Source organism: Pseudophryne corroboree, chromosome 4, assembly GCF_028390025.1.
Source record: "Pseudophryne corroboree isolate aPseCor3 chromosome 4, aPseCor3.hap2, whole genome shotgun sequence".
NCBI lineage: Eukaryota > Metazoa > Chordata > Amphibia > Anura > Myobatrachidae > Pseudophryne > Pseudophryne corroboree.
Genome location: NC_086447.1, coordinates 72,617,293 through 72,635,427, shown reverse-complemented (window position 1 = coordinate 72,635,427; position 18,135 = coordinate 72,617,293). Strand labels below are relative to the sequence as shown.

Sequence of the window (18,135 nt, the reverse complement as noted above, 5' to 3'; positions counted from 1 at the left end):
GTGACAACTAGGCCATGCCCCCTTTTTGCACGTGCACCTTTAGCGCGCGCATGATAGTGTCTCTTACCCTTGACTACAGATCTTTTCTGGCTCTTTGCCTCTGACTGGTTGGCCACCCCTGATCCAAGGCTTGGTGACCAGACCCCTCCGGGGAGTTTGGGAACCTGTGGTCTAATGTGTACCTAGCCAAGGCTCAGAGTGAGACTTTCCAAGTCACTGGGATCATATAAAGCAAATGATTTCTCAGAAACCTACAGTGTGTGCCACTATGGAGATCAGGTCACATGTCACAGCTGTAAAACTAATATTTAAATAAATAAAGTATATACCTGCTCGTTTGGCATGTGTATATGTCTATGTTTCTGTCTCGATCATGTCTTTCTGTCTTGTTCCGGAGAGCTTTCTATAAGAAACAGGAGATTCAAACAGTTTTTCTTTGGCCTTTCAGTCACAAGTCAAGAGCCAGAGCAGAAGAGTTAAATAATTTAGTGCAATATTTCAAGTCCCAAGTTTCTGTATACCACGGAACATTAGTCCAATTTAGGCTTAGTTGACGCACAATAATCAGACTCAGGATTTCACTGGTAAAACCCCATTTTCACAGTTTTATGGTTCTCATACAAAACTCCCTTCCTAGCAGTCTATGACATTGTATGGGTATGCGGTTAACATACCACCCGTCAGGGGTCCCGGCTGTTGCAATACTGATGCCAGGATCCCAACGAGGGTACTATACTGCCGCCGGAATACCGGCGAGGTAGGTGATTCCCCCTTTATGGGTGTCCACGACACCCATAGAGGGAGAAGAGAACCTGTGGCGAGCTAAGCTCCGCAAGGGGCTTCGTTGCCTTCCGGCATTCTGGCGTATGGGATGCCGCTATCTGTATCCTGACATTCAGCATCCTGTGTGGTGGGATCGCATACCGATCCCATTGTATGTAATCTCCTCGCTGAATTATCTGAAGGTCACAAGGCCATTAGCAAAATGACTTCCCGTCAAAAGAAGCCGCTATCAAACACCGTAGACCTATCCCTCAACTAAGTTCAGAAGACAATGGGGCAGATGTATTAACCTGGAGAAGGCATAAGGAAGTGATAAACCAGTGATAAGTGCAAGGTGATAAAGGCACCAGCCAATCAGCTCCTAACTGTTAATTTACATATTGGAGCTGATTGGCTGGTACGTTTATCACCGGTTTATCACTTCCTTATGCCTTCTCCAGGTTAATACATCTGCCCCAATGTCTGGTTTTCTATTAGAAATATCAGCTTATTAGGTTTCAGAATGAATTAATGCTGTATCTCTTTATTGCAGATTACAGTACCTTTACTTTAATACAAATATCCCATGTTTGACTATCGGGCACATGGAAAACACCATAAGGCGCCACAAGTGTTTCACAGCGCTGTACAAAGGACAGTACAGGGAGACAAAACTTAACATTACAGTGAATAAATAACAAAAATAGAGTATAGGTAACAGAGCAGCACAATTCTCAAGACATAATACAGCTAGGATGTAAGAAGTGAGGGTGTAATCATTGTACTACTTGGGGCTGGCGGCCATAGATAGAGATGAGCCTTTTCCAGCAGGAGAAAAAGCGGTAAAGATGGTCGCTGAGTAGGAGAGAGCTGTGAGTGAAATGTGCTGAGAAGATGGTTTTGACAACAAGAGGAAAGAGGGCCCTGCTCTGAAGAGCTAGCAGTCTAGTGGGAAGGGGTGACAGACAGATGACAAGAGGTGCAAGCAAGTGGGAGGTATTCTGATGGCAGTATATAAGCAAAGCAGAGATGGTCACGGCATGAGGCAGGGAGATGGAGGAGCAGCCTCAGGACTGTATATATATATATATATATATATATATATATATATATTATATATACACTTATATACAGCCCCAGATGACATTAATACACTGAATCCCCCCCCCCCCCTCCAAAATACTTATTCTTGCAGTATAGTCTAAACTCTGCACCATTCTATATGCAGTTTGGGTTTGTATAAGAGAGGGGTAGAGATAGGGTAGAGGGGATGAGAAGGATTAGGGGAAGAGAAGAAGGGCTGAGTATGAAAAGGGAATCATCGTAGGCTGCGCGATGTCATGATACCAGAGCGACGCTGGACTGGTATACAGAAAATACGGTAACCCGGATGGAATGGCCAGCTCAGAATCCAGATCTTAACCCCACTGAGATCCTCTGGGACGAATTGGGGAGACGGGTGCATGCATTCTAGACTGACTTGACCTTCTTCAGTGTCGCAGTTGGTAACTGTACTTAAGGCGGAATGGCTATACATACCGCCTGCTATTGTCCAGGCACTTGTGGACAGTTTGCCGTGAATGGTGTCTGCAGTAATCACTGCACATGGTGGACCTACAAAGTACTGACATCAATATAATCTTGTTTATCTGTTTGCTGTCAGTGTGCAACCTCTTTTGTCTACATAGTGTAACTGACCCTGACTGAGTATGAAACCTAGATGAAGAACAGGTCACCTGGTAAAATTGTAAAACTAAATCTAAATAAAGTTTAATCCTTCTTGTATATATATGTCTGTATACTATATCATGCCTGCCTGTCTATATTTTTTTTTAAATAAATAATAATGATCTTAAATTGTGCTTTGTGTTATCCGAGGGTAACAGAACTCTCCAAATATAAAAAATTACCAAGAGTCTTGAATCAAAAGCCAGTGACTGTCTCTAAACTAATAAATGTGTGGATATGTTTTTTCTATATTTAAAAGCATAGCACCTAAAAACATAAATACCAATATATTTATACTATACAGTATGTTGTCACCGGTGCTGTCTGGGTATTGTCTCTCTTATTCCTTCTGTCTATATCTTTCCACCACTGTTTTTCTCCTCCTCTCTCTCCCCCTCTTACTCCATCTCTCTCTTCCTCCTCACCTTCCGATATCTTTTATTAGCACTTGATTTTATAGTTTATAGTTTATCCTTAGTATTACCTTTGTCCTTTCCCACTTTACTACAGAGTGTTTTTTCTTCTCTGTACTGTATATGGCCTGTGCATGGGATGCAGTAGAATCCGGGCAGTCAGGATTCTGACAGTCAGAATGCCGATAGCTGGATCCCAATGCTCCACATCCCAATGGTAAGTACTGGGGTTAGGGTTAGTTAGGCACTAGGGATAAAGTTAGGGTTAGGCTGCAGGAAGGGGGCGATTAGGGTTAGGCTGTGGTTGGGACGGTTAGGGTGATGGCTGCTGGAGAGGTAGGTTAGGGGTAGGGATTGGGTTAAAATTCTTACTGAGATCCATTTGGATTTTGACTGTTGGGATGCTGCTGTCATCAATATGACCATCGGGATACTGCGTGCCGGGATTTCAATACCATCCCCTGTGCTTTTCTATGTGCCTTCTCCCTTTCTTCTGTACTGTTATACATTTTTAGTTGCTGTGATGTTGTTATTGGGTGATTATCAGGATTGTATGTGTTTTCATCATGAGGTGCTGTGTGATAAATACGTTTAGGGAAATGACAGAAGTGTTTGGAACCTGTAGATGCCGGAACTCTCTGGAAGTGACATCACTGATACTGGTAGGAGGAGTCACACACCAACTGTCATTATTAGTGCAATCTTGCACCGGTGGAGTGTCTAGTGGTGCGGTGTTCACTGTTTAGGTGCACGAATCAGGGTCAATAAGCAGCCTTTCCAGATTACATAAAATTATTATCTTTTACTTATATGGCGCCCCAAGGGATCCGCAGCGCCCAATTACAGAGTACATAAACAAATGAGCAAAACAATAAATAAAGCACTTACAGTTTGAGACAGCATGCTGTAGGACAAGTACAGGGTACTGTATATACAGAGAATCGGGTTAGGTGCCATCAAAGGGAGTATTGAGTATAATATAGTGTAAGGCACATGAGGGGAGAAGGCCCTGCTCTTGAGAGCTTACAATCTAAAATGGAACTTCACTGCGTTCAGCAAGAATGCATAAATTAAAAATACAAACAAACTAAGCCTCCGTGCAGAGCAATACCTCACTTTTTGGTCCCACTCTACAATGGGCAGCAAGTGTGCATGCAAATACAAAGTCTCAATCCTGTGGTCCTCCCTGCTTCCTGCAGGTGTGAACACTGGGTCTCCTGGCCTGGCCCTCTGTCCTCCTTCATTCAAACACAGTCTCTGAGTTTGCAGGTCTGGACACTCGCCTCCTGGTCCACACTGGCCTCCCGGCTCACTGGGCTCTTTGACTGCTACAGTCCCACTTGGACTGTTTCCATAGGCAGTCTGACTGGACTTCCACAACCCCACCTGGGCTGTATACACAGAGCAGCCCTTAGGTGTGGTCATACCTCCTTTTTATTCCGTGTGTGGGCCGATTCCTCCAGACCCACACAGAATCCATAACTCACTATCGCCATCTAGCTTGATATTGCCACATTACATTATGTGATGACATAATTTTTATCACTCTTCAGCTTTATATATACGCAGATTATTGTCCCTTTAACACACGTGTGGCCTAATGCTATCCTGATGTCCATAAACCTCAGCGCAACACACATTACAGTGAGCATGATGAGAGCTACAGTAATACATGGCAGGTTATAGCATAGGCAGCAAACTGAACTAAGCCCATGTGTTAACGTCCAGTTACACCTCCTTAGTCGTAAGTGTAGATGCGATTGTTTGTAATGCAAATGGCTATTTATTGGCAGTACCTTGTGGCACACATTTTCAGGAAATTCGCAGTGTGGATTCACAACCGATACACACCTCCAACAGTGACGGTACTTCTGTGTTAAATAAAAAACATTTTGCTTGCTCTTAATTACCAGGTGAAACTTTATTTTTTACATCATAAAAACTTTAATTTCTATTATTTTTCTGCTTTTATAGGGACAGGTCAGCAGCCACTGGAATGGGAGCAGAGACTCCGGATACACCTACGTGCCTCTGAAGGCATCCCCTGCGATCGGTGGAGTGGTCTAAGCGTGTACCCCGGAGCCATTGGTAATAGAAGACAAAGAATTCACTCCTAATAGACAGTCTGCATAACGAAGCCAATATGGTAGAGCTCAAAGCCCAAATTACTGTTAGCCTGATGACTCCTGAGTATATTATAAAGTATCGGCATAGTCTTCTTTCCCTATTTTTATGACAGGATGAAGCATATCTGAAAACCTATGCTCATGTTTTATTTAATTTTTTTTTATTATTGTATCTGACTGTAGTTGTGTCATTTGCATAATTATTGCATTAGGAAGCAAATGGGAGATTGGCTGAAAATAGCCCTTAAGCGTTTACTCTATTTTAGACTGCTCTACTATGCCCCAGTGCTCGATTTCCTACGCAGCGGATATGCAAATATGAGCATAATATCAGTTGCACATGTTTGCTTAAAGGGGCATACAGAAGTCTGGGAAAAACACAGACGGTATATTATTCAAATCCACTACCTCCGCTGCGTGATTGACACCTGACTTCTTTCGTCTACAAAACTTTCTCTTCCGCATTAAGTAAAATGTACAGACTCTGCCACGGATTCTAACTTTCCAGAGTTAATTTAACTCCCCCAAGTGCTGGATAGGAATTGAAATTAAAATATTATATAACATAATCCGAACTTAAATGTGTTTTGAGCATTTATCAAAGAAACATCCATCTGTAACATAGTTTTATTTACTGTACCTGGTCAAAGCGCCGGCCAAACGCCATGTTATACACTGTCTGCAGGCATTACTGTTTAGCTGTCCCCAACATCAATAGTGCAATTGCTAATCCACTCTAAACCATTGCTGAGACTTATAATATTTTTAAAATTTTTGTAAACTGTAGTGTCATAAGTGAGACATATAATATTTGTAGCATTTTTGAAAACTTTAGGTGCATAAGTGGGACTTATAATATTTTTAGCATTTTTAAAACTTTAGGGGCATTAGTGGTACTTATAATATTGTTAGCAATTTTGAAAACTAGTGTCATAAGTAGGACTTATAATATTTGTAGCATTTTTAAAAACTTTAGTGGCTGATGTGAGATTTATAATATTTTTAACATTTTTGAAAACTAGTGTCATAAGTGGGACTTATAATATTTGTAGCATTTTTTAAAACTTTAGGGTCATAAAAACTTTAGGGGCTGAAGTGGGACTTATAATATTTTTAGCAATTTTGAAAACTTTAGGGGCTGAAGTGGGACTTATAATATTTTTAACATTTTTGAAAACTGTAGTGTCATAAGTAGGACATATAATATTTGTAGCATTTTTGAAAACTTTAGTGGCTGAAGTGAGACTTATAATATTTTTAACATTTTTGAAAACTGTAGTGTCATAAGTGGGACTTATAATATTTGTAGCATTTTTGAAAACTTTAGGGGCATAAGTGGTACTTATAATATTTTTAGCATTTTTGAAAACTTTTGGGTCATAAAAACTTTAGGGGCTGAAGTGGGGCTTATAACATTTTTAGCATTTTTGAAAACTTTAGGGGCTGAAGCGGGACTTATAATATTTTTTAGCAATTTTGAAAACTAGGGGCATAAGTGGACTTATAATAATTGTAGCAATTTTGAAAACTTTAGGGGCTGAAGTGGGACTTATAATATTTTTTGTATTTTTGAAATCTTTAGGGGCTACAAACTCTTTCCTTGAGACGCTTATTTTTAGCACCCCGTAATTGCTGTAATACTGATTGGTGCATCCTTATACGCCACCACTGGTCGCACCATCTGAACTTCCTTCAGCCCTATGGCAGGTGCAATTTCTCTCTCTAGCCGCGGCCTCCTATGCCTGAATACAGCCACTTGCATTGACACTTCCGCGACACTCCCATAACGCGCTCACTGAATGGGCCATGTTTGTGTGCACTACTAGCCACCGCCCAGGAACCGTCCTGGAACACCAATCACTTTCTGCTACATTTCTGATACCGTCTGTCCCAATTGCAAAAGCACCTTTGTGCCTACACTCTGTGTAATGCATGCACCGTAGGGGTTTTCAGAATTTTTTGTGAATGCGCAGTTACAAATAATCATCATTGAGTGCGTGTTGCTCGTGGCTCAGTCTCAGGCCCTTAATGTTTTGGACATTACAATAATATTTGCGGTTCGTTTGTTAATAGACCCCAATACAAATTTCCAGTTTGATATTTTGTGGCTTTTGTTGGCCTCTCCCGTTTCAGGTTTACCTTTCCTGTTTGTGGTCCTGTGTTTTTGTTTTAGGTAAAACACAAGTTACTGTAAATAATTTCTTAAAAATATTTGTAAAAATCTGCATTTTTTTAATTTTTATTTTGAAATTCGAAATGCAGTTTACCAAGCTTGCCATTGGCACGTAAGTTTTGCCATTAGCGACTGAAAAGGTTGGTCCTCTTCGATCTTTTTAAATTCAGCTTTATCTTTTTTTGTAATCAATCTATAAATTCCAGAAATAGCTTCAAGCTCCAGAATTTATTATAGAACTGATTTGTCAAACCAGTTCTGGAAACTCCATGCAGCCGTTGGAGCACCTCTTGGTAGTTGTGCCAACTTGTAGAATATTTTATTTGAAAAATGTATATGTGGTAGTGAATATTTACGTGATCGCATTTAAATGAGCCATCTACTTTTACTTTGTTTTTTTTTAAGAAAGACATCAATAGTTGGAAATGGAATTAATGCTTCTTGCGCAATAAAACATAACATAAAAAAGAGGGATTGAAAACTTTATGAGGTCTGTAAATATATATTATAGGCATCCAACTATATAAGAGTGCTCAAGAAATGTTTTTGAGGAGTAAAAGCCTCACACATCTTAAGGAGATCTATATAGTTCCTTTATCCCCCTACTTTTTGAAGTTTTTCTTGATACATCTATATCAGCGGTGTGTAACCTTTGCTCTTCCAGTACAATTACTAGGGCTAAATTTACTAAGGTGTGAGGTTTTTTTTAGAACTGGTGATGTTGCTCATAGCAACCAATCAATCAGATTTTACTTAACATTTATCTAGCTGCTTCTAAAAGAAAATAGATAGTATCTGGTTGCCTCTGTAAACATGACCAGTTCTATCAAACTCCCACTTCAGTAAATTTACCCTCTCAACTACAAATGACAGGACCTGCGCACTGGTCATATAGGATGTTATACAGACAATGCAGTACAGAAATATGTTTGTAGTCACTAAAACATATTTTTGAAATTTTTGCATTTCAAAAAGTGCTTTTTTGCATAGTGCTTTTCTTTATAGTATGTTGTTTTTTTTTTATATATATATATTACTTTATATTCCATTCTGTGCAATACTTTTTGCTTAATAACCGATACGTTTAATAATGGAAAACAGAAAGTGAGTCACCAGCTTGGGCCAAAATACAATAGCAAAATCTGTTTGGTAAAGGTACAAATTATCCAAGGAAACGAGGGCTTAATGCAATATTTGAAATGGAAATTTGCCAGTATGCAAAAAAATTTGAAGTTAACTCTTTGCAGATGTATGTATGATATCTTTCGGTGCGAGTTAAGAGTCATCGGCTGCTTCGAGGCCACAGTTGACAAACTCTGCTCATCCGTGCAGTTTTAGTGCTACAACAAATAACTTTTTTTTCTTCTGTGAAGTATGGTTTAAATCAGACTTAAATAAGCCATGTCTCTCCGCAGCTTACCATCCCAGTCGCTTGTAAGATAATGACTAGATAAGTAGGAACTAGGAAGGGCCTTAAACAGTATGCATTCCCTACTTCCTGGCTCGGAAAGGCCTGTGTTAATGTTCTGCTTTAATATTTTATCAACATCTGTTCTCCTTCTTCTTACACTATTATCTTATTTTGCTTACTCCAGGAGTTTATGGAAAGTTGCAAATCCATAGTGCTTATCCCAGCAGATCATGGACGCGTCTTGGGTCTGATATTGCGCCTGGCAATGAAATGTAGGTTATCTGGAGAAAAGTTTAAACGCAGCATATTTGAACATCTACATACCTGAAACAAATTGCTGTACACCACCAGCTCCATTAATAAAGGTTACTTAGCTAGACGTGTAAATAGATGCATGGTTGGATTTAAGTCAAAATGTTATTATTTTTTATTTTTATATGGGGAAACAAACTGGATATTTGAACATATATCACTGTACTTCCCCTGCAATGTTTTTCCACAATTCCAGACATTAAGTTGCTAAAGGTGCGGCTGCGGTGTTGCGATTATAGCAAACTGTGTCATAATGACACCCGTCCACTTCACCTAAGCAATGGTGTGATGCCTCGGGAGACCGCTTTACCGGGAGACTCACCTCCAATTCATTAATCTTCTAGAAATTTAAGAAGAGTTGCTAAACATGCCCTAGTGTTGCCAGTGCAGCTTCCTTGACCCCATGCTTTGCTTTTATATAAGCCGAGACGGGCCATCTTCTGAGTATGCTTGACCAGGGACACAGATGAGGAGGGGACAACAAAGCATCTTGGCCAGCCAAGAACGAGCAACCACGTCCCAAGATGATGTGTTTGCGCAGTGCAGGAATAAGCCTTGGGGGTCCCGGGGAATGTAAGACAGGGGGGCCCAAGGAAAGGGGGGTGTATAATGGATTGTGTTTACTGTACCTCCCAACATGTCCTATTCCAGGAGATACATAATGCTCTGCGCTTAAACTTCCCTCTTAATATATGATTGGCGTCACCTGTGGAGAGGAGAGATTAGATTTGGGTTGGGTGTGTCCAAGCTGAAATTTAAATTGCAGTGTATAAATAAAGCTGCCCAGTATTTGTGGGATACATGCAAAAGCAGCCAGTATTTCTCTGACGTCCTAGTGGATGCTGGGACTCCGTCAGGACCATGGGGAATAGCGGCTCCGCAAGAGACAGGGCACAAAAGTAAAAGCTTTAGGATCAGGTGGTGTGCACTGGCTCCTCCCCCTATGACCCTCCTCCAAGCCTCAGTTAGGATTTTGTGCCCGGCGAGAAGGGTGCAATCTAGGTGGCTCTCATAAAGAGCTGCTTAGAGTAAAAGTTTTGATAGTTTTCTTATTTTCAGTGAGTCCTGCTGGCAACAGGCTCACTGCAACGAGGGACTTAGGGGAGAAGAAGTGAACTCACCTGCGTGCAGGATGGATTTGCTTCTTAGGCTACTGGACACTAGCTCCAGAGGGACGATCACAGGTACAGCCTGGATGGGTCACCGGAGCCGCGCCGCCGACCCCCTTGCAGATGCCGAAGTAAGAAGAGGTCCAGAAACCGGCGGCTGAAGGCTTTTCAGTCTTCATGAGGTAGCGCACAGCACTGCAGCTGTGCGCCATTGCTCTCAGCACACTTCACACCAACGGTCACTGAGGGTGCAGGGCGCTGGGGGGGGCGCCCTGGGCAGCAATGTTAATACCTTTTCTGGCTAAAAAGAATACATCACATATAGTCCCTGAGGCTATATGGATGTATTTCACCCCTGCCAGGTCTCAGAAAAAACGGGAGAAGAGCCCGCCGGAATAGGGGGCGGGGCCTATCTCCTCAGCACACAGCGCCATTTTCCCTCACAGAACTGCTGGTGGGAAGGCTCCCAGGCTCTCCCCTGCACTGCACTACAGAAACAGGGTTAAAACAGAGAGGGGGGGCACTTATTTGGCGATATGATTATATATTAAGATGCTATAAGGGAAAACACTTATATAAAGGTTGTCCCTGTATAATTATAGCGTTTTGGTGTGTGCTGGCAAACTCTCCCTCTGTCTCCCCAAAGGGCTAGTGGGGTCCTGTCCTCTATCAGAGCATTCCCTGTGTGTGTGCTGTGTGTCGGTACGTGTGTGTCGACATGTATGAGGACGATGTTGGTGAGGAGGCGGAGCAATTGCCTGTAATGGTGATGTCACTCTCTAGGGAGTCGACACCGGAATGGATGGCTTATTTAAGGAATTACGTGATAATGTCAACACGCTTCAAGGTCGGTTGACGACATGAGACGGCCGGCAAACAAATTAGTACCTGTCCAGGCGTCTCAAACACCGTCAGGGGCTTTAAAACGCCCATTTACCTCAGTCGGTCGACATAGACACAGACACGGACACTGACTCCAGTGTCGACGGTGAAGAAACAAACGTATTTTCCTTTAGGGCCACACGTTACATGTTAAGGGCAATGAAGGAGGTGTTACATATTTCTGATACTACAAGTACCACAAAAAAGGGTATTATGTGGGTGTGAAAAAACTACATGTAGTTTTTCCTGAATCAGATAAATTAAATGAAGTGTGTGATGATGCGTGGGTTTCCCCCGATAGAAAATTATTGGCGGTATACCCTTTCCCGCCAGAAGTTAGGGCGCGTTGGGAAACACCCCTTAGGGTGGATAAGGCGCTCACACGCTTATCAAAACAAGTGGCGTTACCGTCTCCAGATACGGCCGCCCTCAAGGAGCCAGCTGATAGGAGGCTGGAAAATATCCTAAAAAGTATATACACACATACTGGTGTTATACTGCGACCAGCTATCGCCTCAGCCTGGATGTGCAGCGCTGGGGTGGCTTGGTCGGATTCCCTGACTGAAAATATTGATACCCTTGACAGGGACAGTATTTTATTGACTATAGAGCAGAGAGATATTTGCACTCTGGCATCAAGAGTAAGTGCGATGTCCATATCTGCCAGAAGATGTTTATGGACACGACAGTGGTCAGGTGATGCAGATTCCAAACGGCACATGGAAGTATTGCCGTATAAAGGGGAGGAGTTATTTGGGGTCGGTCCATCGGACCTGGTGGCCACGGCAACAGCTGGAAAATCCACCTTTTTTACCCTAAGTCACATCTCAGCAGAAAAAGACACCGTCTTTTCAGCCTCAGTCCTTTCGTCCCCATAAGGGCAAGCGGGCAAAAGGCCAGTCATATCTGCCCAGGGATAGAGGAAAGGGAAGAAGACTGCAGCAGGCAGCCCATTCCCAGGAACAGAAGCCTTCCACCGCTTCTGCCAAGTCCTCAGCATGACGCTGGGGCCGTACAGGACCCCTGGATCCTACAAGTAGTATCCCAGGGGTACAGATTGGAAATTCGAGACGTCTCCCCCTCGCAGGTTCCTGAAGTCTGCTTTACCAACGTCTCCCTCCGACAGGGAGCCAATATTGGAAACAATTCACAAGCTGTATTCCCAGCAGGTGATAATCAAAGTACTCCTCCTACAACAAGGAAAGGGGTATTATTCCACATTATATTGTGGTACTGAAGCCAGAGGGCTCGGTGAGACCTATTCTAAATCTTAAATATTTGAACACTTACATACAAAGGTTCAAATCAAGATGGAGTCACTCAGAGCAGTGATAGCGAACCAGGAAGAAGGGGACTATATGGTGTCCCGGGACATCAGGGATGCTTCCTCCATGTCCCAATTTGCCCTTCTCACCAAGGGTACCTCAGGTTCGTGGTACAGAACTGTCACTATCAGTTTCAGACGATGCCGGTTGGATTGTCCACGGCACCCCGGGTCTTTACCAAGGTAATGGCCGAAATGATGATTCTTCTTCAAAGAAAATGGACGATATCCTGATAAGGGCAAGGTCCAGAGAACAGTTGGAGGTCGGAGTAGCACTATCTCAAGTAGTTCTACGACAGCATGGGTGGATTCTAAATATTCCAAAACCGCAGCTGTTTCCGACGACAATTTGCTGTTCCTAGGGATGATTCTGGACACAGTCCAGAAAAGGGTGTTTCTCCCGGAGAAGAAAGCAAGGGAGTTATCCGAGCTAGTCAGGAACCTCCTAAAACCAGGAAAAGTGTCAGTGCATCATTGCACAAGGGTCCTGGGAAAAATGGTGGCTTCTTACGAAGCGATTCCATTCGGCAGATTTCACGCAAGAACTTTTCAGTGGGATCTGCTGGAAAAATGGTCCGGATCGCATCTTCAGATGCATCAGCGGATAACCCTGTCTCCAAGGACAAGGGTGTTTCTTCTGCGGTGGCTGCAGAGTGCTCATCTACTAAAGGGCCGCAGATTCGGCATTCAGGACTGGGTCCTGGTGACCACGGATGCCAGCCGGAGAGGCTGGGGAGCAGTCACACAGGGAAAAAATTTCCAGGGAGTGTGATCAAGTCTGGAGACTTCTCTCCACATAAAACAATGCTCTAAGCTTAGCAAGACCTCTGCTTCAAGGTCAGCCGGTATTGATCCAGTGGGACAACATCACGGCAATCGCCCACGTAAACAGACAGGGCGGCACAAGAAGCAGGAGGGAAATGGCAGAAACTGCAAAGATTCTTCGCTGGGCGGAAAATCATGGGATAGCACTGTCAGCAGTGTTCATTCCGGGAGTGGACAACTGGGAAGCAGACTTCCTCAGCAGGCACGACCTCCACCCGGGAGAGTGGGGACTTCATCGGGAAGTCTTCCACATGATTGTGAACCGTTGGGAAAGACCAAAGGTGGACATGATGGCGTCCCGCCTGAACAAAAAACTGGACAGGTATTGCGCCAGGTCAAGAGACCCTCAGGCAATAGCTGTGGACGTTCTGGTAACACAGTGGGTGTACCAGTCGGTGTATGTGTTCCCTCCTCTGCTTCTCATACCCAAGGTACTGAGAATTATAAGACGTAGAGGAGTAAGAACTATACTCGTGGCTCCGGATTGGCCAAGAAGGACTTGGTACCCGGAACTTCAAGAAATGTTCACAGAGGACTCATGGCCTCTGCCGCTAAGAAGGGACTTGCTTCAGCAAGTACCATGTCTGTTCCAAGACTTACCGCGGCTGCGTTTGACGGCATGGCGGTGGAACGCCGGATCCTAAGGGAAAAAGGCATTCCGGAAGAGGTCATTCCTACCCTGGTCAAAGCCAGGAAGGAGGTGACCGCACAACATTATCACCACATGTGGCGAAAATATGTTGCGTGGTGTGAGGCCAGGAAGGCCCCACGAAGAAATTTCAACTCGGTCGATTCCTGCATATCCTGCAAACAGGAGTGTCTATGGGCCTCAAATTGGGGTCCATTAAGGTTCAAATTTCGGCCCTGTCAATTTTCTTCCAGAAAGAATTGGCTTCACTTCCTGAAGTCCAGAAGTTTGTCAAGGGAGTACTGCATATACAACCCCCTTTTGTGCCTCCAGTGGCACTGTGGGATCTCAACGTAGTTCTGGGATTCCTCAAATCACATTTTAAACCGCTCAAATCTGTGGATTTGAAATATCTCACATGAAAAGTGACCATGCGGTTGGCCCTGGCCTCGGCCAGGCAAGTGTCAGAATTGGTGGCTTTGTCTCACAAAAGCCCATATCTGATTGTCCATTCGGACAGGGCAGAGCTGCGGACTCGTCCCCAGTTTCTCCCTAAGGTGGTGTCAGCGTTTCACCTGAACCAGTTTATTGTGGTACCTGCGGCTATTAGGGACTTGGAGGACTCCAAGTTGCTAGATGTTGTCAGGGCCCTGAAAATATAAGTTTCCAGGACGGCTGGAGTCAGGAAAACTGACTTGCTGTTATCCTGTATGCACCCAACAAACTGGGTGCTCTTGCTTCTAAGCAGACGATTGCTAGTTGGATGTGTAGTACAATTCAGCTTGCACATTCTGTGGCAGGCCTGCCACAGCCAAAATATGTAAATGCCCATTTCACAAGGAAGGTGGGCTCATCTTGGGCGGCTGCCCGAGGGGTCTCGGCTTTACAACTTTGCCGAGCTGCTACTTGGTCAGGAGCAAACACGTTTGCAAAATTCTACAAATTTGATACCCTGGCTGAGGAGGACCTGGAGTTCTCTCATTTGGTGCTGCAGAGTCATCCGCACTCTCCCGCCCGTTTGGGAGCTTTGGTATAATCCCCATGGTCCTGACGGAGTCCCAGCATCCACTAGGACGTCAGAGAAAATAAGAATTTACTTACCGATAATTCTATTTCTCGTAGTCCGTAGTGGATGCTGGGCGCCCATCCCAAGTGCGGATTGTCTGCAATACTTGTACATAGTTATTGTTACAAAAATCGGGTTATTATTGTTGTGAGCCATCTTTTCAGAGGCTCCGCTGTTATCATGCTGTTAACTGGGTTCAGATCACAGGTTGTACAGTGTGATTGGTGTGGCTGGTATGAGTCTTACCCGGGATTCAAAATCCTTCCTTATTGTGTACGCTCGTCCGGGCACAGTATCCTAACTGAGGCTTGGAGGAGGGTCATAGGGGGAGGAGCCAGTGCACACCACCTGATCCTACAGCTTTTACTTTTGTGCCCTGTCTCCTGCGGAGCCGCTATTCCCCATGGTCCTTACGGAGTCCCAGCATCCACTACGGACTACGAGAAATAGAATTATCGGTAAGTAAATTCTTATTTTACCCTGCACAGAAAAAAATTCAACCCACCCACATCTAAATCTCTCTTCACATGTTACATCTGCCCCACCAGCAGTGCAACATGGTTTTGCCCAGTTGCTTGCTTTTTTGCTTTACTTACAAACACGAATCGGGCCCATAGTTTCCTTTGAATGTGTCCATTAAATTAGCCCATTTCTCACCAGTCTCCTTCACTGCTGGCGCTGCTCCTGCACTATAACACTCACTATCTGTCTTGATAGGATTGCTGTGAATGGCACACTAGACTGGAGACCAGGAGACCAGTTTGTCATTGGCTCATCGTCTTATGAAGCCCATCAAGCTGAACTTGTCAATCTAAGAGACATTTATGGGTATATTGTTCGAATTTGGGGGAAATTGGACTTCTGGCATTCTGGTAAGTAGGCAACATGGGCGCAATTATAGTGGGCACAGGGGGTGTCGTGCTGTAGGTCTTGGAGGCTTAGGGGGCTTACCTATTCTCCACCCAGTTCACATCGGCATCAGTGCAGAACAGCACGGTGAGAACAGGTGTTACTTATTATTGATGAAAGGAACAGTCTGCACTATAACAGTGTATACTGCAGTGAGTGACAAGCAGTTTGCAAGTTGTCTATGGCCCTCATTCCGAGTTGTTCGCTCGGTATTTTTCATCGCATCGCAATGAAAATCCGCTTAGTACGCATGCGCAATGTTCGCACTGCGACTGCGCCAAGTAACTTTGCTATGTAGAAAGTAATTTTACTCACGGCTTTTTCCTCGCTCCGGCGATCGTAATGTGATTGACAGGAAATGGGTGTTACTGGGCGGAAACACGGCGTTTCAGGGGCGTGTGGCTGAAAACGCTACCGTTTCCGGAAAAAACGCAGGAGTGGCCGGAGAAACGGAGGAGTGTCTGGGCGAACGCTGGGTGTGTTTGTGACGTCAACCAGGAACGACAAGCACTGAACTGATCGCACAGGCAGAGTAAGTCTGAAGCTACTCTGAAACTGCTAAGTAGTTAGTAATCGCAATATTGCGAATACATCGGTCGCAATTTTAAGAAGCTAAGATTCACTCCCAGTAGGCGGCGGCTTAGCGTGTGTAACTCTGCTAAATTCGCCTTGCGACCGATCAACTCGGAATGAGGGCCTATAGACTAACATGGTACAATATTTATGTAGGACACTGTGAAAGCAAACTGCTGGTTCTATTTTTTTATTTTGATCCATTGATTAAATCATATGATATACACGTGAGTTACCCGGTAGATGTGTCATCCATTGATTTTACAACCACCAGGCTAACAGGTATAGAACATCTTTAAAGATAATGTTAACATTGATTCTTGCGCTGGATGGAAGATTTTTTCTGAGTAAATTATGTTTTCCAAGGAGAAGGCACAATGGTGATTTTGAAAGTCATTTTTAGAGTTAGGAAAACCGTACAGAAAAAATTTATAAAATGAATGGGCTTACATACAAAAATAAAGTAAAACGTAATCTAAAATGTGACGTTTTATAGAGAAATAACTGTTTATAATGAATTTTCCTTTATAAAAGAGTAAACTACCGTTACATTTAAGTAAAAAAAAATAATTCACAGGAAAATGTTTTAGTAGAATACACATTTGTTTTCTAGCACAAAATTAATAATTCAGTTTGAATATAATTTCCCCCTGTAACTGCTGCTTTTATTGTGGCGTATCATTTGCGGCACAGTTATTTTTTTTACATTAGTTTATAACCTTAATATCAATACCGACACCCGGATCCCGACGGGGGTACTATCCCGCCACCGGAATACCGGCGAAGTAGGTGATTCCCCCTCTACGGGTATCCAGCGAGCTCGCAAGGGGCTTTGTTGCGCCCACCCCCGCCGGCATTCTAGCGCCGGGGAAGCCGATGTCGGTATACTGCCATTTGGCATCCCGGCAGGCGGGATCACATACCGATCTCCTTTAAAAAGGGGTGTAGTATGTTATGCCGGCGGTCGGGCTCCCGGCGGCCAGCATACCGGCGCCAGAATCCTGGCCGCCGGCATACCGACAGCTGGGCGAGCGCAAATGAGCCCTTTGCGGGCTCGCTGCGGGCACGGTGGCGCACGTTATTCTCCCTCCAGGGGGGTCGTGGACCCCCAAGAGAGAGAAAAGCTGTCGGTATGCCGGCGGTCGGGATTCCGGCGCCGGTATGCTGGGCGTCGGGAGCCCGGCCGCCGGCAAACTGAAGACCACCCTTTAAAAAGATGCCTATTGTTATATAATGTGACTAACAACTGAAGCACATTGCTAAAGTTACTTTTATTCCGCTATTGTTTCACAATTTTATAGACTAAGGGGAAATTTATGAAAGCGTGGAGAGAGATAAAGTAGAGAGAGGTAAACTGCCAACCAATCAGCTTCTGCCATTTTTCAAACACAGCCTGTGACATGGCAGTTAGGAACTGATTGGCTTGTACTTTATGTCTCTCCACTTTATCTCTCTCCTTGGCTTAATACATCTCCCCCTGTGTTTCAAAAATGATAGTTAGGAGCTGATTGGTATTTTATCTCTCTCCACTTTATCTCTCTTCAAGCATTACTAATGCTTCTCCTAGCTCCCTAAGAGTAGTGTGTATGACAACAGATTATTTTGTGTGAAGCAATACATATCATACTTTGTTGATGCATTATTCTAATTAATTCAAGAAAAAATAAAGTGCAATTCTAGAATACAAGGTTTATAACTCTGTAAAACAAGAAGCATTGGGTACGAGATCACAGCGGTCAAAATCCAGGTGGTCAAAATCCCGACGCTGGAATCCCTACCGCAAGAATGCCGGCAAGGGGGGTGAGCGCAATGAAGCTCTTTGTGGGATCGCTGCACCCGCCATGCTGCGCTCGCCATCGGTTCTGTTCCCCCTTCATGGGTGTCGTGGACACCC

At 44.0% G+C, this 18,135-nt stretch overlaps 1 protein-coding gene across 1 annotated transcript in view; it reads left to right on the top strand.

Annotated features, from left to right (window-relative positions):
* Window positions 1–18,135, top strand: part of PKHD1 (PKHD1 ciliary IPT domain containing fibrocystin/polyductin) — a 985,750-nt gene that overhangs the window by 705,470 nt on the left and 262,145 nt on the right. The window contains exons 54-56 of the mRNA XM_063919219.1: window positions 4,878–4,991; window positions 8,798–8,885; window positions 15,477–15,631. Of these exons, the coding sequence (XP_063775289.1) occupies window positions 4,878–4,991; window positions 8,798–8,885; window positions 15,477–15,631 (357 nt within the window). The remainder of the gene's footprint in view (window positions 1–4,877; window positions 4,992–8,797; window positions 8,886–15,476; window positions 15,632–18,135) is intronic.